Source organism: Penicillium malachiteum, assembly GCF_028827825.1.
Source record: "Penicillium malachiteum strain IBT 17515 chromosome Unknown utg000004l:1.0-4883003.0:1.0-4884900.0, whole genome shotgun sequence".
Taxonomy (NCBI): domain Eukaryota; kingdom Fungi; phylum Ascomycota; class Eurotiomycetes; order Eurotiales; family Aspergillaceae; genus Penicillium; species Penicillium malachiteum.
In genome coordinates this window covers 1,411,983-1,426,984 of record NW_026643097.1, presented here as the reverse complement: position 1 = coordinate 1,426,984, position 15,002 = coordinate 1,411,983, and the positions used below count along the sequence as shown (strand labels likewise).

At 49.8% G+C, this 15,002-nt stretch overlaps 2 protein-coding genes across 2 annotated transcripts; both read left to right on the top strand.

Annotated features, from left to right (window-relative positions):
* Positions 1-220: 220 nt before the first annotated feature.
* tom1 (E3 ubiquitin-protein ligase TOM1) lies at positions 221-12,710 on the top strand (the record flags this gene model as incomplete). The annotated part of the gene is made up of 6 exons (XM_057092111.1): positions 221-268; positions 344-8,087; positions 8,152-8,247; positions 8,311-12,150; positions 12,206-12,550; positions 12,616-12,710. The coding sequence occupies 6 exons, from the start codon at positions 221-223 to the stop codon at positions 12,708-12,710; spliced, it is 12,168 nt and encodes a 4,055-aa protein (XP_056943285.1).
* A 663-nt stretch (positions 12,711-13,373) lies between these two features.
* N7483_008683 (ribose-phosphate diphosphokinase) lies at positions 13,374-14,607 on the top strand (the record flags this gene model as incomplete). The annotated part of the gene is made up of 4 exons (XM_057092110.1): positions 13,374-13,444; positions 13,528-13,619; positions 13,717-14,089; positions 14,181-14,607. The coding sequence occupies 4 exons, from the start codon at positions 13,374-13,376 to the stop codon at positions 14,605-14,607; spliced, it is 963 nt and encodes a 320-aa protein (XP_056943284.1).
* Positions 14,608-15,002: the final 395 nt, after the last annotated feature.

Here is a 15,002-nt window from a genome sequence, read left to right as displayed (position 1 = left end):
ATATTATCTAAACCACCTTTCTTGAACCTGAACTGACTCATATTAGGTGAGGTAGGAAAGAAGAGGACCAAAAACGTCATAAGGCATCTTCGCGCTTGCTCCGCGACCCGGTCTCTCAACCACCCCACACCGCGTCCAATCCTCCCCCCCTCCTCTAGGAGACTCACACTCCTGGATTCTGTGAAACCCCTCATGATTGGCTGCCCGCTCGATTGCCAACATGGGGAGAATTAAGAAGGTGGCTAGCCAAAAGCATGAGGCTACAATTGTAAGTATCGGCTTCATCCACGATACCATCATTGGTTAGAATCTTTCACTAAAAATTTTTCTTCTATCATTATAGTCACCATTTTTGGCGAAATTCATCGCCAATGCCACAAGCCTTCCTATTCCAGAGCTTCCTTCCCTTTTCAGCACATTCCCGAGGTTATGGCCATTTCCTCGAGGCGATCTTTATCACTGGATTAACGTCTTGGATCGGTTCGATGAGATCTTGGCTTCCGTCATCGAGAAATATTTCCTGAACACCGGTCCCCAAACACAATCATTCAGAAAAAGCGTTTTGGAAGAGTCGTATGCGGTTAAACCGCCAGCAGAGGGCATTGATGCCAAACTGGATACCCTGGGATATGGGTCTGAAGGTGATCGGGAGCTAGTGGAGGCTATCTTGGAATTTTCCCGTCTGTTACTCGAGAAATGTGGAAATCGCAGTCTTTATAGCAGCAGTGAACGTCTGGGAGACCTCTTGAACACTACTTCTTTGACTCTTCTCCAGTCAACTTTGCGCCTGTCTCTCTGCCTAGCTCAACGATATCACTCGCGCCAACGCGGCTCTCACCAGCAGAGTATGCTGGCTACTCATTACAACATCGATTTAGAGAAACTCCAGAAAATTGCCGCTCCCTTCCCTCGTCCATTCGTTGCCAGTAAAAATTCATTTGCTGCATCCTCCGCCGTCCAGGCCAAGGGCAAAGAGAAGACGGTCCAGACCAAGCTCAATGCCAATGAATTAACTTCGTTGGTACAAGATGGGCAAGGTTTTGAAGAATGGGCTAGTGTCCGGGTTCTCTATTACCCGTCTGGCTCCTCTGAACAGACGCGGACAACCTCGGATTTTGGACAAGGCGATAGTAATGTTGCTCATGCGCCAACAACACCTACACCTCTTCGTCGTAGTGCAACTCATCCCACCCCACGTTTCACTCAGGGCTCAAGCGTGGATGACTCCCCTGCTACAAATCCAAACACAAACACAACCACAACCACAACCCCTGGCGGCAAGGGAGATGAGGCATCACGAGGTGGTAAAATCCTGGACTTGCCACACTCTAAACTTGCATCTGCCAAACCAGAGGATATTCTTGCAACTAACATGCCCCATCTCCCCATTGAGTCAAAGTATGAATTGCTTCACAAAGTCCGCGTTGCGCAGGCTTTGGCTGGATCCGTGGAAACTCGTGAGCAGATTCTTGCGATTCGTATCCTTGCTGTCACCAATCTTGCCTACGTCCAAGCTGAGTCGACATTCCAACAGAAGGTTCTTCAGTATGACTTGGAGCAGTCGAAGCGCCTTCAATTGACATTCCAGCTGGCTGAGTTGGTGCATTTGGGTGCGAGTGGAGATCTTAACGTCTCGCGAAGCCTGCAGACTTTGGCACTTCAGGCACTTGATGCTTTGGCTAAACATAAAGCCCGTGCGGTTGATGTTTGCGCAGCTTTGAGTGTCAATGTCAACCACGGTGTTTTGATGTTCCTGACCCGCAAGGTTGTCAACGAGTTGGGTACTGAGGATGACGAGGGCGATGATTCTAGAAATGATGAATGGCGAGATGCGCTGCTTGCCCTCCTTCGCACCCTCCCAAGTTCAAGTTCGCGTACCCCGGAAACACTCGTCGCAGCTGGTCTTATTCCTATGTTCGTTGATGTCCTCAATCTTCGTACAGCGAAGGTTCGCCGTGTCTACTCTCGCATCATGGAGTTCCTTGATACCTTTGTTCACGCTGTCCGAGATGCTCTGGGTACTCTAACTACATCTAAGGGATTTGATGCGATCTCTGCTCTAATCGACCACGAGACTAAGACTGCCTTCGAGCACGTCTCACGTGGAGACGGTTTCCCTTCTCAATTTAAGAACCCGTCAATCGATTACCAGATCCCTTATTTCCAGCAGCAAGCTCTACGGTGGTTGTTCCGATTTGTGAACCATATCATGCAGCACAATGGCGGAGGCTTCGACCGAGTTCTGAGAAATTTGATTGACTCTCCCCAGCTTCTTACCTCTCTACGCCTGGTGTTTGAGAACTCACAGATCTTTGGCTCGCACGTTTGGAGCAATGCTGTCAACATTTTGAGTAGTTTCATCCACAATGAGCCTACCAGCTACGCTGTTATTGCCGAAGCTGGTCTCAGTCGAAGTCTTCTCTCTGCTGTGATGGGCCGCGAGCTCAAGGTGAAGGAGAAGCCCCCTGCGGTGGAACCAGAAGATGCTCCTGAAACTGCTGCTGAAGGTGAGTCTTCGGGTGAAGTGCCTCCTCTTGAGCCTATTTCTCCCACCGAAAGCAAGGAGACTCGTGAGTACATCATGGCTCGTCAGCCTGACACACCACTCGCACCGGGCATCATTGCTGCCGCTGATGCTCTTGCTTGCATTCCATCTGCCTTCGGCGCTATCTGCTTGAACGCGTCTGGTCTAGATCTCTTCCAATCTTCTGATGCTCTTGAGAGTTTCTTTGAGATATTCGAGAATCCGGAGCATGTCAAATGTCTCAAGGATGATCCTAATCTAGTCCGCTCCTTGGGTACGGCATTCGATGAACTTGTACGACACCACCCAGCTCTCAAGGCATCCATCATGTCTGCTGTAATTGTTATGACTGCCCGTGTCAATCTTCTCGCTAAAACCAAGGCGTGGAAATCTGGTCTCGGCGCTAAGCTATGGACGGAGGACTCTGATAACAAGGTCATTCTATCAGGACCTGTTGCTGACCTGTTCCGCGATATTGGTGTTGCTTCTGATGCCTCGATGGAGCTGCCATCGACCATTGGTGTTCCTGAGCTCAATGCCCATACTCTCCCCAACGGTGGAAAGTTGCTTGTTGGTGATGTGAGCCAGCTTCTCCCGTCACCCCAGGAGGACTTTGAGCCCAAGGATCAAGATGAGCATGGCCTTAAGGTGGCTGATTACCTTTTCCCCGCTATTCGATTCCTTGGTGCTTTCTTTGAGAACCAGCCCAACTGCACATCATTCATTCAGGCCGGTGGTGCGGAGTTCATCTTGGATTATGCTACGCTTCAGAGTCTGCCTTACGGCTTCCATGGCACTGACCCTAATCAAGAACTCACCGTACTTGTCCACATGCTTGCTGAGACTAAGCCGCACCTAGTGATTCCGTCGATACTTGAGCGCGCACAGTCGGCAGTAGACACTCTTACTCCCTTCTGGAATGACCCCAAAGATTCCGGGTTCTTCACCTCATTTACCCGGCCCCGCGAATCCAAGGCGCCCGTTTCTGAACCTACCGAGGCTCTATCTAATGGAACATTTTTTGTGAAGAACTTGAACGCGGCACTCGTTCTTACAGACATGCTCCGTGAGATTTTCGCTATGCCTCTTTACCAAAGTCGATCTGTGCAGCAAGTCTCTGCCTTTGGACAGGTCAACCTCGCTGACCGTTACTGCAACCTGATCACTGGTCTTGGTAATCTCCAAGCCGCCTGTGTTTGGGAGGCAATTGTCAATGAGAAGCTCAACCCGGATCTCTGGACACAAGGCAAGAAGCCACTTGCCGGTAAACCTGACGCCGGTAAATCTGCCGTTCCGGCAACTGGACCCGCTCAAGGTGCTGGAGATTCAAGTACTTCTCGTCCTCCACAGGAAGGTGCCTCTAGTGCACCCGAGGGTTCAAAGACGCCAGCTGCGCAAGAGTCGGAAGGTGCTGACAAGAAGGTTGACGAAGAAAGCTCTGCTTTCAAGAATGTCCAGACTCTTCGATACCTCTTGGGCGCGGTGCCACTGACAATTACTGGCTTTATGCACAATCTTGGTCTCGGTCTTATTGGCAAGCGTCGTGGCGATCCTTATCAGAAAGGAAAGCAAAATGCTAACATGGTTGCTGAGGCTATCGCTGATTCTGTTCTCCGTGCTTTGCAGCTGAGTGCTCCTAACTCAAGCGCTAGCTCTCAATATCGATTCCCCTACGTGATCGTGATCTTATCTCAATTTTCACACCTTCTTTACGAAGCAGCTGGTGACCGGCCGCAGCCAAATTATTTGACTCTTGTTCTTGTTGCATTCAAGCGGAACAAGGGTCTCCAGGCGTTGAAGGATCTGTGTGAGGTTTTCATGGAGGAAGTCAACACCCTGAAGCCTTTGGACCGTGGTACGGAAACCGATAAGGAAGTATCCGAACAGCTTACGGCCGCCTACGGTGGAATCAAGATAATCCTTGCCATTTTCACCGAACTTGCTGCCGGAAAAAGCATTGTGGAGTCAACCCAGACACAAGCAATGACCAGTAATCATGATCGCGATCGTGGCCGTCCTGATTACTTCCAGCCTGGTCAATTCCAGGTTGATCTTCGCATGGAAATCTTGCCCATGGCTCAAGCAATGTGGAATTCCGACTTTGCAACTCAATCTCAAAGCATGATTGTTAAATTCCTGGTCGATATCCTTCGCTCGTCAATGGATGGAGAATATGAGACTGGCGCTGCTTCCAAGTCCGATACTCCTCCTGCCTTGACCGAAGTACCGCGCAAGCCCTTCGTTGTCAACAAAGACCGCGAGGCAGCCTTGAAAGAAAAGGGATTTGAAGATCCCGATTTGAACAAAGAGGCTCTCTATCGCTGCAACAATGTCTTGACTGCAGCGGAAGAATACTGCAAAGCTCAGAAATGGCTTCGCGCTCCTCCTCGCCTGCCTCCTCGCCCCACTGATATTCAGACTGGATCATCTGAGAACGCCTCTGGCGGCGAGGGCCTTGAAGATACTGTTCCTGACGATGCCAGTGCTTTCCCTCGTGGTTTCCTGGAGGCGCCTGCTCTGGCCATGCTGCTTGCTCAAGCAACTGGAAGTTCCGCTGATGACCCTATGCGTTCTGCTATCGAAGGCAATGAGGACATGGATCCTACCATGCGCGATGGATTGGCACGCGCACTCAATAATGTTATCCATCCTGATACCCAAGAGATTGACATTGCTGAGCGAGGCATTGAACGGGGCGAGTCAACACACCAACAAGGCCGCCCACATTCTGGCCAGGGCCCCACCGAGTCTGCCAATCAGACCCAAGAGCCTACGCGCCGTCGCCAGCTTGTCACTGTCGAGGATCTTGATGCTGAACGCGAGAAGGTTCGATCTAATCTAATTGAGCGTTGTTTGGATGTTCTTAATGTTCATCACGATGTGTCCTTCGAGCTGGCGGATCTCATATCGTCTGCGATTAAGAAGCATCGCGAACCGGAAAGCTTTCGCCGTGACATCGGTGAGACTCTTGTTCAGTCACTGGTTTCATTGCAGATGGAGAACTTCCAAACAGCTGGAAAGAAGGTTGCCGCCTATGCGCATATCCTTGCACTGGTTCTTCAAGATCGAGACATGTACAGTGCCACCTTGGAGGAGCTTAAGGACTGCTTTCCTACATTCCTTGGATTCATCAAACTCCATCCCCAGGAGAAGTCTGCTGATGAGTCTTTCCCTTGGATCGGCCATGTGCTACTGACCCTAGAGAAGCTGCTATCGGATGATTGCCAGCCTCCTCTAATCACCTGGACTCCTCCAAATCCAGATGAGTATAAGAAGTCCCAGAATGATCAAATTGCGCGACTTGAAGAGCCTCTCATCTCTCTCGATGAGAAGACCCAGCTTTTCGAGGCCCTGGTTGACATTCTTCCGCGCGTGGGCAAGGATGATACCTTGGCGCTTTCGATCTGCCGTGTTCTAGTCATTCTGACTCGTCAGCGCAGCATTGCGGCTCGATTTGGCGAGAAGCGCAACTTGCAGCGCCTCTTTGTCATGGTCAAGCAGCTGGGCAGCTCTACAAATGAGAAACTCCAAAGCTCATTCATGTTGATTTTGCGCCATATCGTCGAGGATGAAGCTACAATCCGCCAAATCATGCGCAGCGAGATTGTATCCAACTTCACGAACAAATCAACTCGTCAAATTGACACTACTGGCTATGTCCGCCAAATGTATCATCTTGTGCTTCGTGCGCCCGAGATTTTCGTGGAGGTGACCAACGAGAAGTTGAAGCTTGCGCGATACGAATCTCACCAGCGCCCACAAGCTCTTGTCTTGAAGGTTGATCCGAAACTCAATGATCGCACGAAACAAGACAAAGATAGTGGCGAGGGCAGCAGCAAGAATGACACCTCTGCAGGCGAGCCATCTACCTCCGATGACAAGGACAAGAACCACGGCAAGACCTCAGAGCTAAAAGCGCCTGTGGTTGAGAATCCGGATGGTGTTATTCACTATCTCTTGTCAGAACTGCTCTCATACAAAGACGTTGATGATAAGGAGGCCGCGGCTGAGCCATCTGAGCAGCCTTCTGCTGATCAGCCTGAGGCCCAATCTCAAACTGATGTTGACATGTCTATTGATGAGCCAACCCCCTCGGTGTCAAGCGCTGCGGATACCCAGCAGGCTAACAACAACCGCGTATCTACCAAGAAGGGCGAGAAACCGCTGTTCAATGCTGAGGATCATCCAATTTACATCTACCGATGCTTCTTGCTTCAATGCCTTACTGAACTTCTGTCATCCTACAACCGTACCAAGGTTGAGTTTATCAACTTCTCTCGCAAAGCTGACCCTCTGGTCATGACACCTTCCAAGCCACGCTCTGGCATTCTGAACTACTTGCTAAATGTGCTTGTTCCTCTTGGCACTATGGAGCACGACGAGTCGTTGGCATTCAAAAAACGCAGTATTACTTCAACGTGGACTATGCAGGTTCTTGTTGCTCTATGTACCAAGACTGGCGAGCACGGTAGCCCCGGCAGACGTCGCAATGAACAAGCGCCCCTGGAAGAGGATGAGCCGGAACTTGCCTTCGTTCGCAGATTTGTGCTTGAACATGCGATCCGATCTTACAAGGACGCCAATGCTTCTACTGAGTCCTTGGATATCAAATACTCCAAGCTGATGTGTCTTGCTGATCTTTTCGACAAGATGCTGAGTGGATACTCCTACTCTCAGGATGCGGGCTTCCCATCTTCAACAAGACAGTTGGCCAAGACCATGTTCGAAAAACACTTCATTCCTGCGTTGACTGCTTCCGTTGCCGACGTTGACCTCAATTTCCCATCATCTAAGCGTGTTATCAAGTACATCCTCCGTCCTCTTAACAAGCTGACCCAGACCGCAGTGATGCTCTGCGATAACAATGATATCCCCAATCTGGGCGAAGCTGATGATGATGATATTTCTTCTGCAACCTCAGTCTCTGACATGGAGGATGACCGTGAGGAGACTCCCGATCTCTTCCGCCACTCTACACTGGGTATGCTGGAGCCTCGCCACGACGAGGAAGAATCTAGCACCGAAGAGTCAGAGGGTGAGGATGATGACATGTATGAAGATGAATACGATGAGGAAATGGACTATGATGAAGAAATCATCGAGGATGATGGTGAAGTTGTCAGCGATGACGATGAAGAAGGCATGGGTCCTGTTGAAGGTCTTTCAGGAGATGCTGTGGAGGTTATCATCGATGATGATGACGATGAGGACGATGAAGGAGATGATGAAGATGATGATGACGAGGATGATCATTCGGAAATGGATGAAGATGATATGTTCGCTGATGAAATCACTGGCGATCACGACAATGAGAGTCTTGGAGAAGGAGAAGACGATCAATGGGAGAGTGAAGACATTACAGAGGATGAAGAGGAAGCTGAAATGATGAATCAGTTCGAGGAAGAGCTGGCTGACATTCGTCAATCCAACACCCAAGCGGCTCCTCATCGCATCGATGATATTTTCCGTGTTCTCAATGATGCTGCTGCTGCTGCTGACGATGATATGCATGAAGATCCCCTTGTAGGCGATTTGCATGGAGACCTCATGGATGACGAAGGAGGTATGTGTTCTGTTTATTCGATTGTACAATGTTGATTTTACTGTGCTAACGCACCACTTTCTAGAGGACGATGAGGAGATGGACGAGATGGACGATGAAATGGATGACTACGATGACTACGACTATGATATGGATCATGGCTCCGAGGGAGAAATGGACGGTAATTCGAATCCCCTCCATTTATTGTCAATACTTGAAAGAGTCTTACTCACACTTCTTCAAGATGACGACATGATCGAGCCTTGGGGCTGGGAGGGCGATGAAGCCCCTCTACCCCGACCCCATCATCACCATCGTTTCCGTGGTGGAGTCCCACCAGCTTGGGCTACTGTGACTGAAATTATGCCTGGTCGACACGGTGGTCTCTTGCCTGTCCAGCCTTACCCTCGTGTTCACCGCACTCATGGCCAACCCCGTGGTAATGACGACGGTACTAACCCTCTGCTAATGCGCAATGATGCTGGCGGCGATTCCTCTGCCCAGCGTCTCGCCCCCAACCCTAACGATCCATTTAGTGCCGCTGATTGGGGTCAAGTTGAAGGCGGTGGCCGAATGATCCCAATGGACAGTCCTGTCACCTTCATGAATGCTATCATGCAAGCCATTGGAGGACAAAGTACTCCTGGCTTCGGCGTTGTTACTCGCCCCGATGGCATTCATGTTCATGTCGATCGCCGCGCAATGATACCTCACCGTCTTCAGGATATGTTTGGTACTCTTGCTCGTGCCGCTCAGCCCTCAGCTCGTAGTCGTGACGATCCTCACAATGCCGTCAAGTTTTCTTTATCGACCACCCGCAATCGCTGGCAAGAAGAAGCCCGAATCATGTTCAGCGGCGCGTATGTGGAGCGGACACAACGCATTGTCAATAGTCTGCTGAAGGTCCTGGTTCCACCTGCCATGGAAGAGGCAAAGCAACGCCAGAAGCAGGCGGAGGAGGAGCGAGAGCGCTACCGTGAGGAACAGGCGGAGAAAGAACGCCTAGCACGTGTCGCCAGAGAGGAGGAGGAACGAGAGCGTCAACGCGAAGAAGCAGAAGAAAATGCTAGAATCCAAGCCGAAAGAGAACAGCAAGAAGCTGAGCGCCATGCGGCCGGCATCGATGATGAGCCTATGGAGGATGTCCAAGAAACTGGAGAACCTACTACTGCTCCTGTCAATGAAGCTCCTATTCCCTCGTCTAATGATAACCAAGACCAGCCGCGCGTTTACTACAATATTCGAGGCCGCCAGCTTGATATCACTTCGCTGGAGATCGACCCTGAATACTTGGAGGCTCTGCCGGAAGAACTCCGAGAGGAAGTTATCCTACAGCAGGCTGTCGACCAGCGATCCCAAGCTGCCGCTGCAGGCGAAGAACCAACAGACATCAGCGAAGAATTCCTCGAGGCTTTGCCCGCTGAAATCCGTGAAGAACTATTGCAACAGGAGGCTGCTGACCGGCGTCGACGTGAGCGAGAAATTGCCCGTCGCCAGGCCGCTACTACTGGTGCTCCCCCTCGCGCGGAGGATATGGATGCTGCTAGTTTCCTTGCAACACTTGATCCTTCTTTGCGTCAAGCTGTTCTCGCTGATCAGCCTGAGGATGTCCTCGCCACACTGGGTCCCGAATACCTAACAGAAGCCCGAGCTCTCGGCGGTCGTCGTATTGCTCAGTTTGAGGATCTTGTCCCTGGAATGCAACGCCGCCCGAGAATCGAACAGCCTGAAGATCAAGAAGAGCCTAAGAAGTCTCAGCGACGCCAAATGGTCCAAATGCTTGACAAAGCTGGTGTTGCCACTCTCTTGCGGTTGATGTTCATGCCTCTGCAAGGTAATTCACGCCACCAGTTGAATGACATTCTCCACAACGTCTGTGAGAATCGCCAGAACCGCGGCGAGGTCATCAGTCTTCTTCTTTCCGTGCTACAAGATGGCAGTGTTGATTCTTCTGCTATCGAGCGCAGCTTTTCTCACTTGTCGCTCCGCGCAAAGGCTCCCAATACACAAAAGACTCCACAGTCTGCCAAGCGCAATATTTCCCTTCAAGCGGCTTCCAGCATTAGCAATGATGTGACCCCAATCATGGTCGTACAACAATGTCTCGGAACATTGTCTTATCTCTCCCAGTTCAACCCCCACATTGCTTGGTTCTTCTTGACCGAGCATGACTCCGCATCCTCTCTCAAGATGAAGGCATTGCGCAAGGGCAAGGGCAAGGAAAACCGTGCGAACAAGTTCGCTTTGAATGCCCTGCTTTCCCTCTTGGACAGGAAGTTGATCATGGACAGCCCTAACTGTATGGAGCAATTGTCTAGTCTTCTGAGCAGTATCACCCAGCCTCTTACGGTTCTGCTTCGCCGTGAAAAGGAGAAGCAAGAAGAGGAGGCCAAGACCAAGGGCAAGAAGATCGAAGGTGCCTCCGCTGTGGAGCCTGTGACTTCATCTATCCTGTCAGATGAATCTGGAATGGATACAACTATGACCGACGCTCCCCTGCCTACTGTTGAGACGGCTGAAGAGCAAGACACAGAAGCTGCCGCCGAGGGCGAGGACTCTAACAAGAACCCTGAATCCACTGACCAGCCTGACGAGGAGAAACGCAAGCGTAAATCCATTGAGCCTCCTGTTATTCCTGATCACAACTTCCGTCTGGTTGTTCATATTCTTGCTGCCCGGGAATGCAATGGAAAGACTTTCCGTGACACACTTTCCACTATCAACAACCTTTCTGCCATTCCCGGTGCGCGCGATGTGATTGGAAACGAACTTGTGGGCCAGGCACAGACTCTGAGCGATACCATTCTTGCAGACTTGGAGGATCTTCTTCCTCATATCCACCAATCCAAGACTGGTACGGATATGCAAGGTTTGGCTTTGGCTAAGTTCTCTCCGGCCAGCTCGGACCAGGCGAAGTTACTGCGTATCCTTACAGCCCTCGACTATCTCTTTGACCCTGCTCGAGTTGATAAGGCCAAGGGAACTGAGCCCGAATCTGCTCCCAAGGAAGATGTTCTCAAGAGACTCTACGAGAGTGCCACTTTCGGCCCCTTGTGGACCAAGCTGAGCGAATGCTTGACCCTGATCCGTCACAAGGAGAACATGCTGAATGTTGCTACCATTCTCCTGCCATTGATTGAGGCCCTGATGGTCGTTTGCAAGAACACTACCCTCAAGGACCAGCCCGTCTCTCGTGGCAGCCGCGAACTTTCAGTCCTCAGCTCTTCGGCCGACCCCGGTCTTAGTGTCGAGAACCTCTTCTTCAAATTCACTGAGGAACACCGCAAGATTCTCAATGAGCTAGTTCGTCAAAATCCCCGCTTGATGAGTGGTACATTCTCTCTACTGGTAAAGAACCCCAAGGTGCTCGAGTTTGATAACAAGCGCAACTACTTCACTCGTCGTGTGCACTCTCGTGGTGCCGAACCTCGTCACCCTCATGCCCCTCTTCAACTTTCCGTCCGACGTGACCAGGTCTTCCTTGATTCATTCAAGTCATTGTACTTCAAGAGTGCAGATGAGCTCAAGTATGGAAAACTCAACGTGCGTTTCCACGGCGAAGAAGGTGTCGATGCCGGTGGTGTTACCCGAGAATGGTTCCAAGTTCTCGCTCGTGGCATGTTCAACCCCAACTACGCTTTGTTCATTCCCGTGGCAGCTGACCGCACCACTTTCCACCCTAATCGTCTCAGTGGTATCAACTCCGAACACTTGATGTTCTTCAAGTTTATTGGCCGCATCATTGGTAAGGCCCTCTATGAGGGTCGCGTCTTGGACTGCCACTTCTCACGTGCTGTCTATAAGTGCATCCTTGGCCGCACTGTCTCCATTAAGGACATGGAGACGCTTGACCTGGACTACTACAAGTCTCTTCTCTGGATGTTGGAGAACGATATTACCGACATTATCACTGAGACCTTTGCCATTGAGACCGATGACTTTGGTGAGAAGCAGGTGATCGACCTGATCCCTGATGGCCAAAACATTCCAGTCACTCAAGAGAACAAGGAGGAGTACATCCAACGCGTCGTTGAGTACCGTCTAGTTGAGTCCGTCCGTGAACAGCTTGACAACTTCCTGAAAGGTATGAACTATAAAATTTCTATCATGAATAAGTAGAAAACTAACGACCTTTATAGGCTTCCATGAAATTATTCCACCGGATCTTATTTCCATTTTCAACGAACAAGAACTTGAGCTTCTAATCTCTGGTCTACCTGAAATCGACCCCGATGAGTGGAAGAACAACACTGAGTACCATAATTACTCCGCCTCCTCACCACAGATCCAGTGGTTCTGGCGTGCTGTTCGTTCGTTCGACAAGGAGGAGCGAGCTAAGCTCCTTCAGTTCGTCACCGGTACCTCCAAGGTTCCCCTCAACGGCTTCAAGGAGCTGGAGGGTATGAACGGTGTGAGCAAGTTCAATATCCACCGTGATTATGGAAACAAGGATCGTCTTCCAAGTTCACACACATGCTTCAACCGTAAGTTATTCTGACCCATCCATTTTTCATCCACAAGATCATCGTGACTAACACCATAACTACAGAGCTTGATCTTCCTGAATATGAGAGTTACGAGGACCTCCGCTTCCGTCTTTACACCGCTATGACGGCGGGCAGCGAGTACTTCGGATTCGCTTAAACAGGCTACTCTTCAATCTGTGTTCTTTCTGCGTTTCTTTCCGTTCATCTGTCTTCTTTTCGTTTTACTTTCTTATGCATAATATGGCGTTTTCTATGGGGAATGAATGAATGTTATGGGGTAAGCGGAGGAATGATGGAGAAAAAAGATTTTCCGGGAATCATTTTGCTTCTAGTCGAAGTGCAGGTCAGCTTGAGGCTATGATAGCCCCCATTTCTACAATTGTACTTAGATTGCTTTCTTTAAGGGAATATTCATATTCATTATGTTCTTCTAAATATGTTATCTGTGTCCATTTAGTATTTTTCGGGTGTCCATTTAACACTACAACTCCGCATGTAAAGACGACAGCTGATAGATCGGGGTTTCACCAGTCACAAGTCATATTAGAAAAATGATAAAACCATTGTTACTTTATTCGTGCGATCACTTCTCTGACTTTATCCTTACCTCAATCTATAATATCGTATAGATCCATCTGCGAACTGGTGAAAAATCCAATTCCGGTCATAAGGCGGTGAGGGGTCACGGGATACGAAAAAAATGCGGGGCCCAAAGTGGCAGGCGCGGGTTCCGATTTTTCTGTGAGCTCCGCAAAAAGCTTTACTTCTTTTTCTCCTCTTGGGAAGTCCAAGATCTCTACCTCTCTTACTCCTCTTCATCATGGCAACCAACTCTATCAAGTTGCTCACTGGCAACAGTCACCCCGAGCTTGCCCAGCTCGTGGCTGATCGGTAAATGATCCCTTCCGCACGGCTTTGCCTCAGAAAAAGAAAAAAAAAATTAGCGGCAAAGGCTAATTGAAGATTACCTACAGCCTCGGTATCGAATTGACCAAGATTATGGTCCTGCAGTACTCCAACCAGGAAACCAGTGTCACGATCGGTGAAAGTGTCCGAGACGAAGATGGTACGCTAACCCCGCGGAAGTGTTCTGGATAAAGCCAAAAGTGAAAGAGGGAAGCCATGAGGGAAGCTTAATGCTGATCTTCGTTTTCTTGATGCAGTCTTCATCCTGCAGTCAACACGCCCTAACGATATCAACGACGGTCTTATGGAACTCTTGATCATGATCAACGCTTGCAAGACCGCTTCTGCCCGCCGTATCACCGCTGTCATCCCCAACTTCCCTTACGCTCGTCAAGATAAGAAGGATAAGAGCCGTGCTCCTATTACCGCCAAGCTCATGGCCAACATGCTCCAGACTGCTGGTTGCAACCACGTCATCACTATGGATCTCCATGCTAGCCAGATCCAGGGCTTCTTCAATGTCCCCGTTGACAACCTCTATGCCGAGCCTAGCATCCTCAAGTGGATCCGCGAGAACTTGGATGTCAGCAACTGTATCATTGTCAGCCCCGATGCTGGTGGTGCCAAGCGGTAAGCAGACCCCTCTCCTCATTTTCTACTATTGGGATTTTCATCCTATACATGTATGATCTCATATCTAATACTTCTACTTTTTCTACAGTGCTACCGCTATCGCTGACCGTCTGGATCTGCAATTCGCTCTGATCCACAAGGAGCGTGCTCGTCCCAACGAAGTCTCCCGCATGGTTCTTGTCGGTAATGTCGAGGGCAAGGTTGCCATTATTGTCGACGACATGGCCGACACCTGCGGAACCCTGGTCAAGGCCGCCGAGACCGTCATGCACCACGGTGCCAAGGAAGTGAATGCCATTGTCGTTCACGGTATTCTTTCCGGCAAGGCCATCGAGAACCTGAACAACAGCCGTCTGAGCCGTCTGGTGGTAACCAACACTGTTCCCCACGCTGAGAAGAAGGAGGCTTGTGATCGCATCGAGACTATTGACGTCAGCCCCACGCTGGCCGAGGCTTGTCGTCGTACCCACAACGGAGAGTCCGTTAGCTTCCTCTTCTCGCACGCTGTCGCATAAACGCGAGGTTGGGGTTAACTTTATTTTCTATATTTTCCTCTTCTTTTTTCTTTTTTTCTGAAAATCAAATCCAATACCCCATTTTCAAATGATTAAATGCCGGGAGATCCGTATATGTTGGAAAGTTTCCATGCGGTGCAATACGAAGGCCTGTGCTACAGGCGGAAGAAACAAAAATACGATTTTTATGACCATAGGGTGCGAGATCTGGGATGCTCTGCTTGGATTTCATGGTGTTTTTATTTATGCTATTTTTTATCTGAAAAGATGGGTCTGCGCTGTCGTCTACTAGCCTTTTCTTTGCTGGCTTTGATGCAGTGTTTTCTTTCTTTTCAATTGCATTTTGCATGTCTCGGATGTTTCTTTATCTCTTAGATTATGGCTAGAAGCCTCGA